Raw genomic sequence first — 14,321 nt, 5'->3', positions numbered from 1 at the left:
TGTCTTGGAGTGGAAGACTGGACCTTGGTGGAGAAGGTCTGGGAGGATGGGTAGGATCAAATAGGCTGAGTAACAGCGGGAACCATGTCCGTCTTGGCCAGATTAGGATTGATCTGGTTTTTTCCTCCAATACCTTTGTCAATGTCTTCAGAATCAGAGAGAGGGCGGGGAAAACGCTTACAGACTTTCCTCTGGCCAGGGGCGAGAGAGCACGTCTACAAATATGGATGGTCTTTGCAAGACAGGGAACAAAACCTGTCTGTCCTGTAGAGTTGCAAAAAGGTCTAGATATGGTAGCGACCATCTGTTATCAGGAGAAAACCCTATGGTTCAGACTCCATTCTCTCTCCTTTAATGAATCTCTGCTTAGGAAATCCGCTACTTTGTTTTCTTCCCCTTTTATAGGAACTGCAGAAATACAGGAGAAGCTACATTTTCTCCTGCCCAATAAAAAAAAAAAAAAAAATCTTCTTTGAAACTTTTGCCAAGGATATACTTCTTGTACCTCCTTTTCCGTTAAAGTAAGTGACGTAGTGATGTTGTCTGAGGAGATCTTTACATCGCCTTATCTCTGGGCTTCCCATACTGCCGAAAGATCCCTTAGTTCAAGGAAAGTGGGATCAGCAATCAAGTCGGGCCTCCTCCACTCTATGGAGGGATCTGAAGGCGCCCCCCAACCAGTCTTGCTGGCGTCTGTTAGAATTATGGGATTTTCTTGTCGCCAACACACCCCTCAAAGCCACCAAAGCTGGTGAAATCTACACTAGATGAGGAATAGTCACTTTCTCATCTAAAGAGATGAAGCTTTCGTTCCAGTTCTGCAGCAGAAAACCTGGAGGAGTCCGGAGTGTGTGAAGTACAAGAGCGAGGCGGCTCTAGGACTCAAAAAGATGGAATATGGCGCACAACCCAAACAAGGCCTACCCAACGCTTGTGGACGGATGGCACTCAAATCATTTGTGGTTATGGAAATGAAGATCTATTAAGGGATGGCTTAGTAAGCCTAATCGTATAAAAGACTATGTTAAATATAAAAAGGTATAAAAAAAGAGCGGTATAACATCAAAGCAAATAACTAATAGATAAATATCAAATATAAAAAGGACATAGTAGTATCAATATAAAAGAGAGGTGGTAATATAGTAAGATGGTAAAATGGTATAATAAATGTCAATTTTGTCGAATCCTGCTGAAGAAAAAAAAGCAAGTCTTATATGCCTGTTGGAAAAAAATCCAGTCTCATGTTATGATGTCCGGTAATAAGATGAAGTATCCGGATATACAATAAAATACATTAAATGGCAGTTTTGTAAAATCCTGCTGGAAAAAGAGGAAAGCAAGTCTTCTAAACCTGTTGACAAACAGGTCCAATCTTATCCCATGGTATCCGGTAATGAAATGAAGTCTCCTGATATGGGCTGGAAAGTGAATGACTTTAGGTTTGTATCTCCTGTTGTTAGGGATAATCACATCAGATTTTGTTTAGATGGTTTTTTCACAGGTCCAACAGTAATGGGGCTGTGGAATATCAGACTGCTGTGTAAGCAGGTACATTACCCTGCTGGTGGCTGGTGGTGAACTGGTCAGCGGCTCCTGCCTGGGGGACGGCGTCTACCAATGTTTTAATACTGGGGTTTTGGGGGGAGGGGGGGCGCACCGCGCTACCAATGAGGGAGGACAAGAGAAGGGGGAGGGGCTGTGGTCACTGCGCCACCAATGATGATGACTCACTCATTCATATACAGGAGGCGGGAGCTGGCTGCAGAATCACGAAGCCGGCTCCCAACCTCTATGAGCGGTAGCTGCGATCCGCGGCAGTTAACCCCTCAGGTGCAGCACCAGGGGTTAACTACTGCAGATCGCAACTACTTGTCATAGAGGTCGGGAGCCGCTATATGATTCTGCAGCCAGCTCCCGCCTCCTGTTGAATGAATGAGTGAGTCAACATCATTGGTGGCGCAGTGACCACAGCCCCTCCCCCTTCTCTTGTCCTCCCTCCCTCATTGGTGGCGCAGTGGCCAAAGCCCCTCCCCCTCTTCGCCTTCCTCCTCTCATTGGTGGCAGCGGCACAGGGGGAGGGAGACACTGCTTCCTTCTCCCCTGTGCTGCTGAGGGAACACGGAGAGCGCGGTCAGCAGCGCGTTCTGTGTTCCCAATACGTTATCAGTATATCGGCAAAATAAATGACGATAACGGTCAAAATCCTGAATATCAGCCGATAATATTGGTAAAACCGATAAATTGGTCGATCCCTAGTAGATAGACAAAAAATAAATATGTAGCTGGTGTCTATATACACAAAGCGTTCTCCTCCAATCTTTATGGTCGCACCGCTATTGACCATGTAACGCATTGTCCCAAAATGAAAAAAAAAAAAAGGTCATCACAGCTCATGCTGGTGGTGATTATGTCCAACACTGAGCTTGGATCCTTTTATAAAACATACCCCAATATAGTGCTAGCACATCAATAGTGTTTAAATATAGGGATCATTTGTAATCGTCCACTGGCTGGTTGTAGATACAGATTGAGGTGTAATTGATACAGAGGGCCCATAATCCTGGGGCAAGAGGCCAGCAGCAAGGCCCCTCCAAAACCCAGTGGCGAGGTTGGTTTCGCCACACTAATATATTGTGTATTGTCACCATGTCCCTCAGTGTCAGGGTAAACCATTGGAGTGGATATCTTCCCGTGTATGTCCTGTCACAGCTGCCGGGCGCAGAGGTCTCCGTCGGCGAATGGTCCATGTGCTAAGCGCTGGGCTGTGGGCCGGGGGAGACTGATGTGTTCAGCAGAGCAGTGTTTTGTTGGCTGATGTATGGACGCCGGCTAGGGCCCCCGCGCAAGACGTGGATTTATTGGCTTGGCGTGGATGCATTTGTTAAGAGAACAATATATGAAAGGACCGTGCGTTTGTGGTCTCTAGTGCGCCTGATCAGCCGCTGGAGATAATGACGCTGTCCTGTAAATAAACATGCATGAGGATCATAGTAACTGTATCTGGCATCAATCACTGAGTGAGGATGGATGGGGTTCGCTCCAGTGGTAATGGGAGATTATTGTATACATGTGTTTGTGAGCTGGCTGTGTTATTCTAAATGATGTGTCTTGTCTTCCTGTGTCATCACTTCCACTAAGTATCAAAGTTACCTACAGTAGAAGTCTTTTATATATTTTTTTTTTAAGCAAGTGGTAATACAGCCGTCATGGCTGTGTGGGTAAATGCCTTGCCTCTGATGTGTAAAGGTTGTGAGTTCGAATCCCAGGAGAAAAAAAACAAAAAAAAACAAACACTTTCAGAAAATTAAATATCTGACTGTTACTTTACTGCCACGGGGGAGGGGGGGGCTCTGAAGGGCCAAAGCCCGACCTCTGTTAAAAGACTTTTGTTTCTGTGGGAAAAATGACCCGAGAAGTCTGTACCCCTGACACAGTTTATTCTTTGAGGCCGTGTCACCCGACCACGATCTTAACCATACCGCTCCCCTAGTGGCATGAGAGAGGGCTACAGATCTAGCGGCTAGGTTCCCCGTGTCCGCAGAGGCGTCTGCTGCTTGATTTAACATAGGCAGGGACATAATATCTTCTCTTGGGGTTCCTGCTACTAAATGCTCCTCCATCTGACTGATCCCGATGGACATAGATCACGCAGTGTAAGTGGCTGCTTCACTCTAATCCATCAGATCTCGAAGGAGACCAACATTCTCCAAGGGGAGGGCAGATTTCTTTGTTATTTTTGCCACGGGTGCATCTACCTTAGGGCATTTATCCCAGAGGGTGGCATCTTCTGAGAGAGGATATTTTCTCTTGAAAATTCTGGAGACCCCTGGTTCTTTCCCTGGGTCGCCCACTCTTTCTGTGGAGAATGAACACGGTATGGCTTTCCCCAATCCTTTGGTCCTGGACTGACTCCGGCCGCTTAGAATCCTCTAAGATGAAGGTCGCTCAGATGGCCTTTAGCAAAGCATCCGTTTCCGCAATAAAGCAGAGCGGACGACCCGTCTCATCTTCCGAGGAATCAGAGTTCATTTCCCCTTCAGCACAATCCTCGTCTTGAGTCCATTTCAGAGGAAGTGGAGAACATGCCAGTAGAGGTGGAAGGTTTTTGACACATGGACGCCATCTTGCAATCCACTGCGCTGCTTGCTTCCTCCTTGATTATAGATCTGATATTGTCTAATAGAGATGGCGACTCCAGATATTAGTTTATCCAGGAGGCTTCTTATATCCAGGAGGTAGACGTTTCATGCATATGGAACACTTTAGTGCGCCGAGATCCTTCAGCCGCCTTTTCAGTTTCCCTGACCTAAGGGTATACCAAACATAATCCGGAGGAAACCCCACCACCGACTGGTGTATTAAATTATATCACCTTCAATAAGTGAGCAAACAGGGGAGGAGGACTCACCGGGTCTGCAGACTTCCGCATGGCGTCTGACTCACGTGGTCCTGACATCCTGAAGCCAAGAAAAGAAGATGGCCAGAAAATCTCCTTCCAGTTGTTAAACAGCTGGTTGCCTCGGATTAAGGGCCGGCCCGGAAGCACTCAGATCTCAAACCCACCGAGATCCCATCTACCTCCGCTCATGTGACCTGGCATCCTCTTGTGAGATTTTGCACGGACGCTGCCTCCACTGGAGGACTTATGCCTAAGAGTAGGAAGGGCTGCACCAGAAGCCCCGCTCACTATCCAGCCTCCACTGGAGGACTTATGCCCAGGAGTAGGACGGGCTGCACCAGAAGCCCCGCTCACTATCCAGCCTCCACTGGAGGACTTATGCCCAGGAGTAGGACGGGCTGCACCGGAAGCCCCGCTCACTATCCAGCCTCCACTGGAGGACTTATGCCCAGGAGTAGGACGGGCTGCACCGGAAGCCCCGCTCACTATCCAGCCTCCACTGGAGGACTTATGCCCAGGAGTAGGACGGGCTGCACCTGAAGCCCCGCTCACTATCCAGCCTCCACTGGAGGACTTATGCCCAGGAGTAGGACGGGCTGCACCGGAAGCCCCGCTCACTATCCAGCCTCCACTGGAGGACTTATGCCTAAGAGTAGGACGGGCTGCACCGGAAGCCCCGCTCACTATCCAGCCTCCACTGGAGGACTTATGCCCAGGAGTAGGACGGGCTGCACCAGAAGCCCCGCTCACTATCCAGCCTCCACTGGAGGACTTATGCCCAGGAGTAGGACGGGCTGCACCTGAAGCCCCGCTCACTATCCAGCCTCCACTGGAGGACTTATGCCCAGGAGTAGGACGGGCTGCACCTGAAGCCCCGCTCACTATCCAGCCTCCACTGGAGGACTTATGCCCAGGAGTAGGACGGGCTGCACCGGAAGCCCCGCTCACTATCCAGCCTCCACTGGAGGACTTATGCCCAAGAGTAGGACGGGCTGCACCTGAAGCCCTGCTCACTATCCAGCCTCCACTGGAGGACTTATGCCCAGGAGTAGGACGGGCTGCACCTGAAGCCCCCTCACTATCCAGCCTTCTTTTAAAACTGGAGAAGAACAGGCTGGGCGTCCTGACAAGACTCCATAGGCACGCACCTACAGGAGATCTCCACACCAAGAGACAGCAAACAACTGGAGCAGGTAAGTGGAGGGGCCAGTCAAAGTGTTTCCTGTCCCTAGGGAGGCAGGGTAATCTCCTAATAGTCCGTGCCGCTGTGGAGGCGTTGGGAAAAATGGTGTTATTACATGTTTTACTGGAGGAGAGCCGGAGAAGCGTCTCCCTTGCTGGATCACTATTGGCCGGTCTGCGGTCCTTCTCCGGAGCACAGTGTGAACAGAGTCCTGCATTCATGAGCGGAAAGTGCCTTCTAGGAACAGAGGAGAGGAGGAGTTGTAGTCCTCTATTTACAGGGGATAAGTACATCGGGTTACGTGTTCCATGTACACAGTATAACACTGCAGACTAAGTGAATGGCGCCAGCAACACTGCAACTCCCATCATTGCCACCACTTCAAACCCTTGAATAAAACAAACTAACGACTACAACTCCAGTTATCAATGGCTTTTTTACAAACTGCATGCAGGGCTCAGCACACGTCATGTGTAGCATTGGGAACATGGACTTTACATGTCGGCAGTATGTGCGGTACTTACCGTACAATCCGCCACATCTCTATACTTCCCGAGGTGCAGGGCCTAGAGATAGAAGCACAAGGGGTTACAATGTGGTCGCACCGCAAGACTCTGCTTTCAGACCCCCGCACTGACAGACGCTGCTCAGTCTGCCCCCATTACTGAACAGCTGGGACCCCAAATACCCCCCACCCCACCCCGTACCACAGGCCCCGAACATCACTCACCCGGGCACCGGTGTCAAGATGGACAGTCTCATAGATGCCCATGTAAAACTCAGGATCAAACATGTCCTGGATCATACAGCGGAAGCGGACCAGGCCCCCCGGCTTCAGGTAATGAAGGGGGGAGTCGTTCAGGCTGGGGACCTGTGGGAAAAGATCAGGGGCATGAGGAACCACAAGTACCAGCAACACTGAGAGGTGGGTTATACAATATATGAGAGATCACTGTGTATAATGTATCTATAGAATATATGAGAGATCACTGTGTATAATGTATCTATAGAATATATGAGAGATCACTGTGTATAATGATCTATAGAATATATGAGAGATCACTGTGTATAATGATCTATAGAATATATGAGAGATCACTGTGTATAATGGATCTATAGAATATATGAGAGATCTCTGTGTATAATGTATCTATAGGATATATGAGAGATCACTGTGTATAATGGATCTATAGAATATATGAGAGATCACTGTGTATAATGTATCTATAGAATATATGAGAGATCACTGTGTATAATGTATCTATAGAATATATGAGAGATCACTGTGTATAATGGATCTATAGAATATAGGAGAGATCACTGTGTATAATGTATCTATAGAATATATGAGAGATCACTGTGTATAATGTATATATAGAATATATGAGAGATCACTGTGTATAATGTATCTATAGAATATATAAGAGATCACTGTGTATAATGTATCTATAGAATATATAAGAGATCACTGTGTATAATGTATCTATAGAATATATGAGAAATCACTGTGTATAATGGATCTATAGAATATATGAGAAATCACTGTGTATAATGGATCTATAGAATATATGAGAGATCACTGTGTATAATGTATCTATAGAATATATGAGAGATCACTGTGTATAATGTATCTATAGAATATATAAGAGATCACTGTGTATAATGTATCTATAGAATATATGAGAGATCACTGTGTATAATGGATCTATAGAATATATGAGAGATCACTCTGTATAATGTATCTATAGAATATATGAGAGATCACTGTGTATAATGTATCTATAGAATATATAAGAGATCACTGTGTATAATGTATCTATAGAATATATGAGAGATCACTGTGTATAATGGATCTATAGAATATATAAGAGATCACTGTGTATAATGTATCTATAGAATATATGAGAGATCCCTGTGTATAATGTATCTATAGAATATATGAGAGATCCCTGTGTATAATGTATCTATAGAATATATAAGAGATCACTGTGTATAATGTATCTATAGGATATATGAGAGATCCCTGTGTATAATGGATCTATAGAATATATGAGAGATCACTGTGTATAATGGATCTATAGAATATATGAGAGATCACTCTGTATAATGTATCTATAGAATATATGAGAGATCACTGTGTATAATGTATCTATAGAATATATGAGAGATCACTGTGTATAATGTATCTATAGAATATATGAGAAATCACTGTGTATAATGGATCTATAGAATATATGAGAAATCACTGTGTATAATGGATCTATAGAATATATGAGAGATCACTGTGTATAATGTATCTATAGAATATATGAGAGATCACTGTGTATAATGTATCTATAGAATATATGAGAAATCACTGTGTATAATGGATCTATAGAATATATGAGAAATCACTGTGTATAATGGATCTATAGAATATATGAGAGATCACTGTGTATAATGTATCTATAGAATATATAAGAGATCACTGTGTATAATGTATCTATAGAATATATGAGAGATCACTGTGTATAATGGATCTATAGAATATATGAGAGATCACTCTGTATAATGTATCTATAGAATATATGAGAGATCACTGTGTATAATGTATCTATAGAATATATAAGAGATCACTGTGTATAATGTATCTATAGAATATATGAGAGATCACTGTGTATAATGGATCTATAGAATATATGAGAGATCACTCTGTATAATGTATCTATAGAATATATGAGAAATCACTGTGTATAATGGATCTATAGAATATATGAGAAATCAGTGTATAATGGATCTATAGAATATATGAGAGATCACTGTGTATAATGTATCTATAGAATATATGAGAGATCACTGTGTATAATGGATCTATAGAATATATGAGAGATCACTCTGTATAATGTATCTATAGAATATATGAGAGATCACTGTGTATAATGTATCTATAGAATATATAAGAGATCACTGTGTATAATGTATCTATAGAATATATGAGAGATCACTGTGTATAATGGATCTATAGAATATATAAGAGATCACTGTGTATAATGTATCTATAGAATATATGAGAGATCCCTGTGTATAATGTATCTATAGAATATATGAGAGATCACTGTGTATAATGTATCTATAGAATATATGAGAAATCACTGTGTATAATGGATCTATAGAATATATGAGAGATCACTGTGTATAATGTATCTATAGAATATATGAGAGATCACTGTGTATAATGGATCTATAGAATATATGAGAGATCACTCTGTATAATGTATCTATAGAATATATGAGAGATCACTGTGTATAATGTATCTATAGAATATATGAGAGATCACTGTGTATAATGTATCTATAGAATATATGAGAGATCACTGTGTATAATGTATCTATAGAATATATAAGAGATCACTGTATATAATGTATCTATAGAATATATATGAGAGATCACTGTGTATAATGGATCTATAGAATATATGAGAGATCACTGTGTATAATGGATCTATAGAATATATGAGAGATCACTGTGTATAATGTATCTATAGAATATATGAGAGATCACTGTGTATAATGTATCTATAGAATATATGAGAGATCACTGTGTATAATGTATCTATAGAATATATGAGAGATCACTGTGTATAATGTATCTATAGAATATATGAGAGATCACTGTGTATAATGTATCTATAGAATATATGAGAAATCACTGTGTATAATGGATCTATAGAATATATGAGAGATCACTGTGTATAATGTATCTATAGAATATATGAGAGATCACTGTGTATAATGTATCTATAGAATATATGAGAGATCACTCTGTATAATGTATCTATAGAATATATGAGAGATCACTGTGTATAATGTATCTATAGAATACATGAGAGATCACTGTGTATAATGTATCTATAGAATACATGAGAGATCACTGTGTATAATGTATCTATAGAATATATGAGAGATCACTGTGTATAATGTATCTATAGAATATATGAGAGATCACTCTGTATAATGTATCTATAGAATATATGAGAGATCACTGTGTATAATGTATCTATAGAATACATGAGAGATCACTGTGTATAATGTATCTATAGAATACATGAGAGATCACTGTGTATAATGTATCTATAGAATATATGAGAGATCACTGTGTGTAATGTATCTATAGAATATATGAGAGATCACTGTGTATAATGGATCTATAGAATATATGGGAGATCACTGTGTATAATGTATCTATAGAATATATGAGAGATCTCTGTGTATAATGGATCTATAGAATATATGAGAGATCACTGTGTATAATGTATCTATAGAATATATGAGAGATCACTGTGTATAATGTATCTATAGAATACATGAGAGATCACTGTGTATAATGGATCTATAGAATATATGAGAGATCACTGTGTATAATGATCTATAGAATATATGAGAGATCACTGTGTATAATGTATCTATAGATTATATGAGAGATCACTGTGTATAATGTATCTATAGAATATATGAGAGATCACTGTGTATAATGTATCTATAGAATATAGGAGAGATCACTGTGTATAATGGATCTATAGAATATATGAGAGATCACTGTGTATAATGGATCTATAGAATATAGGAGAGATCACTGTGTATAATGGATCTATAGAATATATGAGAGATCACTGTGTATAATGGATCTATAGAATATATGAGAGATCACTGTGTATAATGTATCTATAGAATATATGAGAGATCACTGTGTGTATAATGTATCTATAGAATATATGAGAGATCACTGTGTATAATGGATCTATAGAATATATGAGAGATCACTGTGTATAATGGATCTATAGAATATATGAGAGATCACTGTGTATAATGATCTATAGAATATATGAGAGATCACTGTGTATAATGTATCTATAGAATATATTAGAGATCACTGTGTAATGTATCTATAGAATATATGAGAGATCACTGTGTATAATGTATCTATAGAATATATGAGAGATCACTGTGTATAATGTATCTATAGAATATATGAGAGATCACTGTGTATAATGGATCTATAGAATATATGAGAGATCACTGTGTATAATGTATCTATAGAATATATGAGAGATCACTGTGTATAATGTATCTATAGAATATATGAGAGATCACTGTGTATAATGGATCTATAGAATATATGAGAGATCACTGTGTATAATGTATCTATAGAATATATGAGAGATCACTGTGTATAATGTATCTATAGAATATATGAGAGATCACTGTGTATAATGTATCTATAGAATATATGAGAGATCACTGTGTATAATGTATCTATAGAATATATGAGAGATCACTGTGTATAATGGATCTATAGAATATATGAGAGATCACTGTGTATAATGGATCTATAGAATATATGAGAGATCACTGTGTATAATGTATCTATAGAATATATGAGAGATCACTGTGTATAATGGATCTATAGAATATAGGAGAGATCACTGTGTATAATGGATCTATAGAATATAGGAGAGATCACTGTGTATAATGGATCTATAGATTATATGAGAGATCCCTGTGTATAATGGATCTATACAGGGCCGGGGAGGGGAATACTATCTGCCTGTTAGGGCTCATCACATGAATGTATTTTTTTTCCGTGTCCGTTCCGGGGTTTTTATTGGACCGTATTCAGAACCATTCATTTCAATGGATCCCAACAAAAATTTTAAAACTGGAAGTTTCTCTGTGTGATTCTGTTTTCGTATTTCCGTTCCGCCCCAAAAAAAAAAAATTATATATAACATGTAGCATTACGGACAAGGATAGCACTGCTCTATTATGAGGCAGCTGAAGTCATGTATTTTTTGCGGACCGGTCATGTGGATGAGCCCTCATCTGCTTATCAGCCGCCCTTCTTATAACTCACCCGGCTGCACTGCTTGTTCTGTAGCTTCTCATGAAAGTAGTCGGTGACCTTCTTCTCCCAATCTGGAGACGTCTCATTCTGAGCTGCAGAGAGATTAATATTAAGGTGTAGTCAGGCGCAGGCAGAGCGGTCGTGGCAGAGTCACAGTCGGGCGCAGCGGTCGTAGTCTAGTCACAGTCGGGCGCAGCGGTCGTAGTCTAGTCACAGTCGGGCGCAGCGGTCGTAGTCTAGTCACAGTCGGGCGCAGCGGTCGTAGTCTAGTCACAGTCGGGCGCAGCGGTCGTAGTCTAGTCACAGTCGGGCGCAGCGGTCGTAGTCTAGTCACAGTCGGGCGCAGCGGTCGTAGTCTAGTCACAGTCGGGCGCAGCGGTCGTAGTCTAGTCACAGTCGGGCGCAGCGGTCGTAGTCTAGTCACAGTCGGGCGCAGCGGTCGTAGTCTAGTCACAGTCGGGCGCAGCGGTCGTAGTCTAGTCACAGTCGGGCGCAGCGGTCGTAGTCTAGTCACAGTCGGGCGCAGCGGTCGTAGTCTAGTCACAGTCGGGCGCAGCGGTCGTAGTCTAGTCACAGTCGGGCGCAGCGGTCGTAGTCTAGTCACAGTCGGGCGCAGCGGTCGTAGTCTAGTCACAGTCGGGCGCAGCGGTCGTAGTCTAGTCACAGTCGGGCGCAGCGGTCGTAGTCTAGTCACAGTCGGGCGCAGCGGTCGTAGTCTAGTCACAGTCGGGCGCAGCGGTCGTAGTCTAGTCACAGTCGGGCGCAGCGGTCGTAGTCTAGTCACAGTCGGGCGCAGCGGTCGTAGTCTAGTCACAGTCGGGCGCAGCGGTCGTAGTCTAGTCACAGTCGGGCGCAGCGGTCGTAGTCTAGTCACAGTCGGGCGCAGCGGTCGTAGTCTAGTCACAGTCGGGCGCAGCGGTCGTAGTCTAGTCACAGTCGGGCGCAGCGGTCGTAGTCTAGTCACAGTCGGGCGCAGCGGTCGTAGTCTAGTCACAGTCGGGCGCAGCGGTCGTAGTCTAGTCACAGTCGGGCGCAGCGGTCGTAGTCTAGTCACAGTCGGGCGCAGCGGTCGTAGTCTAGTCACAGTCGGGCGCAGCGGTCGTAGTCTAGTCACAGTCGGGCGCAGCGGTCGTAGTCTAGTCACAGTCGGGCGCAGCGGTCGTAGTCTAGTCACAGTCGGGCGCAGCGGTCGTAGTCTAGTCACAGTCGGGCGCAGCGGTCGTAGTCTAGTCACAGTCGGGCGCAGCGGTCGTAGTCTAGTCACAGTCGGGCGCAGCGGTCGTAGTCTAGTCACAGTCGGGCGCAGCGGTCGTAGTCTAGTCACAGTCGGGCGCAGCGGTCGTAGTCTAGTCACAGTCGGGCGCAGCGGTCGTAGTCTAGTCACAGTCGGGCGCAGCGGTCGTAGTCTAGTCACAGTCGGGCGCAGCGGTCGTAGTCTAGTCACAGTCGGGCGCAGCGGTCGTAGTCTAGTCACAGTCGGGCGCAGCGGTCGTAGTCTAGTCACAGTCGGGCGCAGCGGTCGTAGTCTAGTCACAGTCGGGCGCAGCGGTCGTAGTCTAGTCACAGTCGGGCGCAGCGGTCGTAGTCTAGTCACAGTCGGGCGCAGCGGTCGTAGTCTAGTCACAGTCGGGCGCAGCGGTCGTAGTCTAGTCACAGTCGGGCGCAGCGGTCGTAGTCTAGTCACAGTCGGGCGCAGCGGTCGTAGTCTAGTCACAGTCGGGCGCAGCGGTCGTAGTCTAGTCACAGTCGGGCGCAGCGGTCGTAGTCTAGTCACAGTCGGGCGCAGCGGTCGTAGTCTAGTCACAGTCGGGCGCAGCGGTCGTAGTCTAGTCACAGTCGGGCGCAGCGGTCGTAGTCTAGTCACAGTCGGGCGCAGCGGTCGTAGTCTAGTCACAGTCGGGCGCAGCGGTCGTAGTCTAGTCACAGTCGGGCGCAGCGGTCGTAGTCTAGTCACAGTCGGGCGCAGCGGTCGTAGTCTAGTCACAGTCGGGCGCAGCGGTCGTAGTCTAGTCACAGTCGGGCGCAGCGGTCGTAGTCTAGTCACAGTCGGGCGCAGCGGTCGTAGTCTAGTCACAGTCGGGCGCAGCGGTCGTAGTCTAGTCACAGTCGGGCGCAGCGGTCGTAGTCTAGTCACAGTCGGGCGCAGCGGTCGTAGTCTAGTCACAGTCGGGCGCAGCGGTCGTAGTCTAGTCACAGTCGGGCGCAGCGGTCGTAGTCTAGTCACAGTCGGGCGCAGCGGTCGTAGTCTAGTCACAGTCGGGCGCAGCGGTCGTAGTCTAGTCACAGTCGGGCGCAGCGGTCGTAGTCTAGTCACAGTCGGGCGCAGCGGTCGTAGTCTAGTCACAGTCGGGCGCAGCGGTCGTAGTCTAGTCACAGTCGGGCGCAGCGGTCGTAGTCTAGTCACAGTCGGGCGCAGCGGTCGTAGTCTAGTCACAGTCGGGCGCAGCGGTCGTAGTCTAGTCACAGTCGGGCGCAGCGGTCGTAGTCTAGTCACAGTCGGGCGCAGCGGTCGTAGTCTAGTCACAGTCGGGCGCAGCGGTCGTAGTCTAGTCACAGTCGGGCGCAGCGGTCGTAGTCTAGTCACAGTCGGGCGCAGCGGTCGTAGTCTAGTCACAGTCGGGCGCAGCGGTCGTAGTCTAGTCACAGTCGGGCGCAGCGGTCGTAGTCTAGTCACAGTCAGGCGCAGCGGTCGTAGTCTAGTCACAGTCAGGCGCAGCGGTCGTAGTCTAGTCACAGTCAGGCGCAGCGGTCGTAGTCTAGTCACAGTCAGGCGCAGCGGTCGTAGTCTAGTCACAGTCGGAGCGGTTGTAGTGTCGTCACAGTCGGAGGGGTTGTAGTCTAGTCACAGTCGGGCGCAG

At 45.0% G+C, this 14,321-nt stretch overlaps 1 protein-coding gene across 1 annotated transcript in view; it reads right to left on the bottom strand.

The window, feature by feature from the left end:
• Positions 1 to 14,321, bottom strand: part of LOC121004788 (minichromosome maintenance complex binding protein) — a 119,192-nt gene that overhangs the window by 104,058 nt on the left and 813 nt on the right. The window contains exons 2-4 of the mRNA XM_040437148.1: positions 11,473 to 11,555; positions 6,313 to 6,453; positions 6,107 to 6,148 (exon numbers count right to left, since the gene is read on the bottom strand). Coding sequence (XP_040293082.1) covers positions 6,107 to 6,148; positions 6,313 to 6,453; positions 11,473 to 11,555 — 266 coding nt within the window. The remainder of the gene's footprint in view (positions 1 to 6,106; positions 6,149 to 6,312; positions 6,454 to 11,472; positions 11,556 to 14,321) is intronic.

The sequence above is a fragment of the Bufo bufo genome, chromosome 6 (genome assembly GCF_905171765.1).
Source record: "Bufo bufo chromosome 6, aBufBuf1.1, whole genome shotgun sequence".
NCBI classification, from domain to species: domain Eukaryota; kingdom Metazoa; phylum Chordata; class Amphibia; order Anura; family Bufonidae; genus Bufo; species Bufo bufo.
The sequence above is the reverse complement of the archived record's forward strand: the minus strand, read 5'-3'. Positions and strand labels throughout refer to the sequence as shown.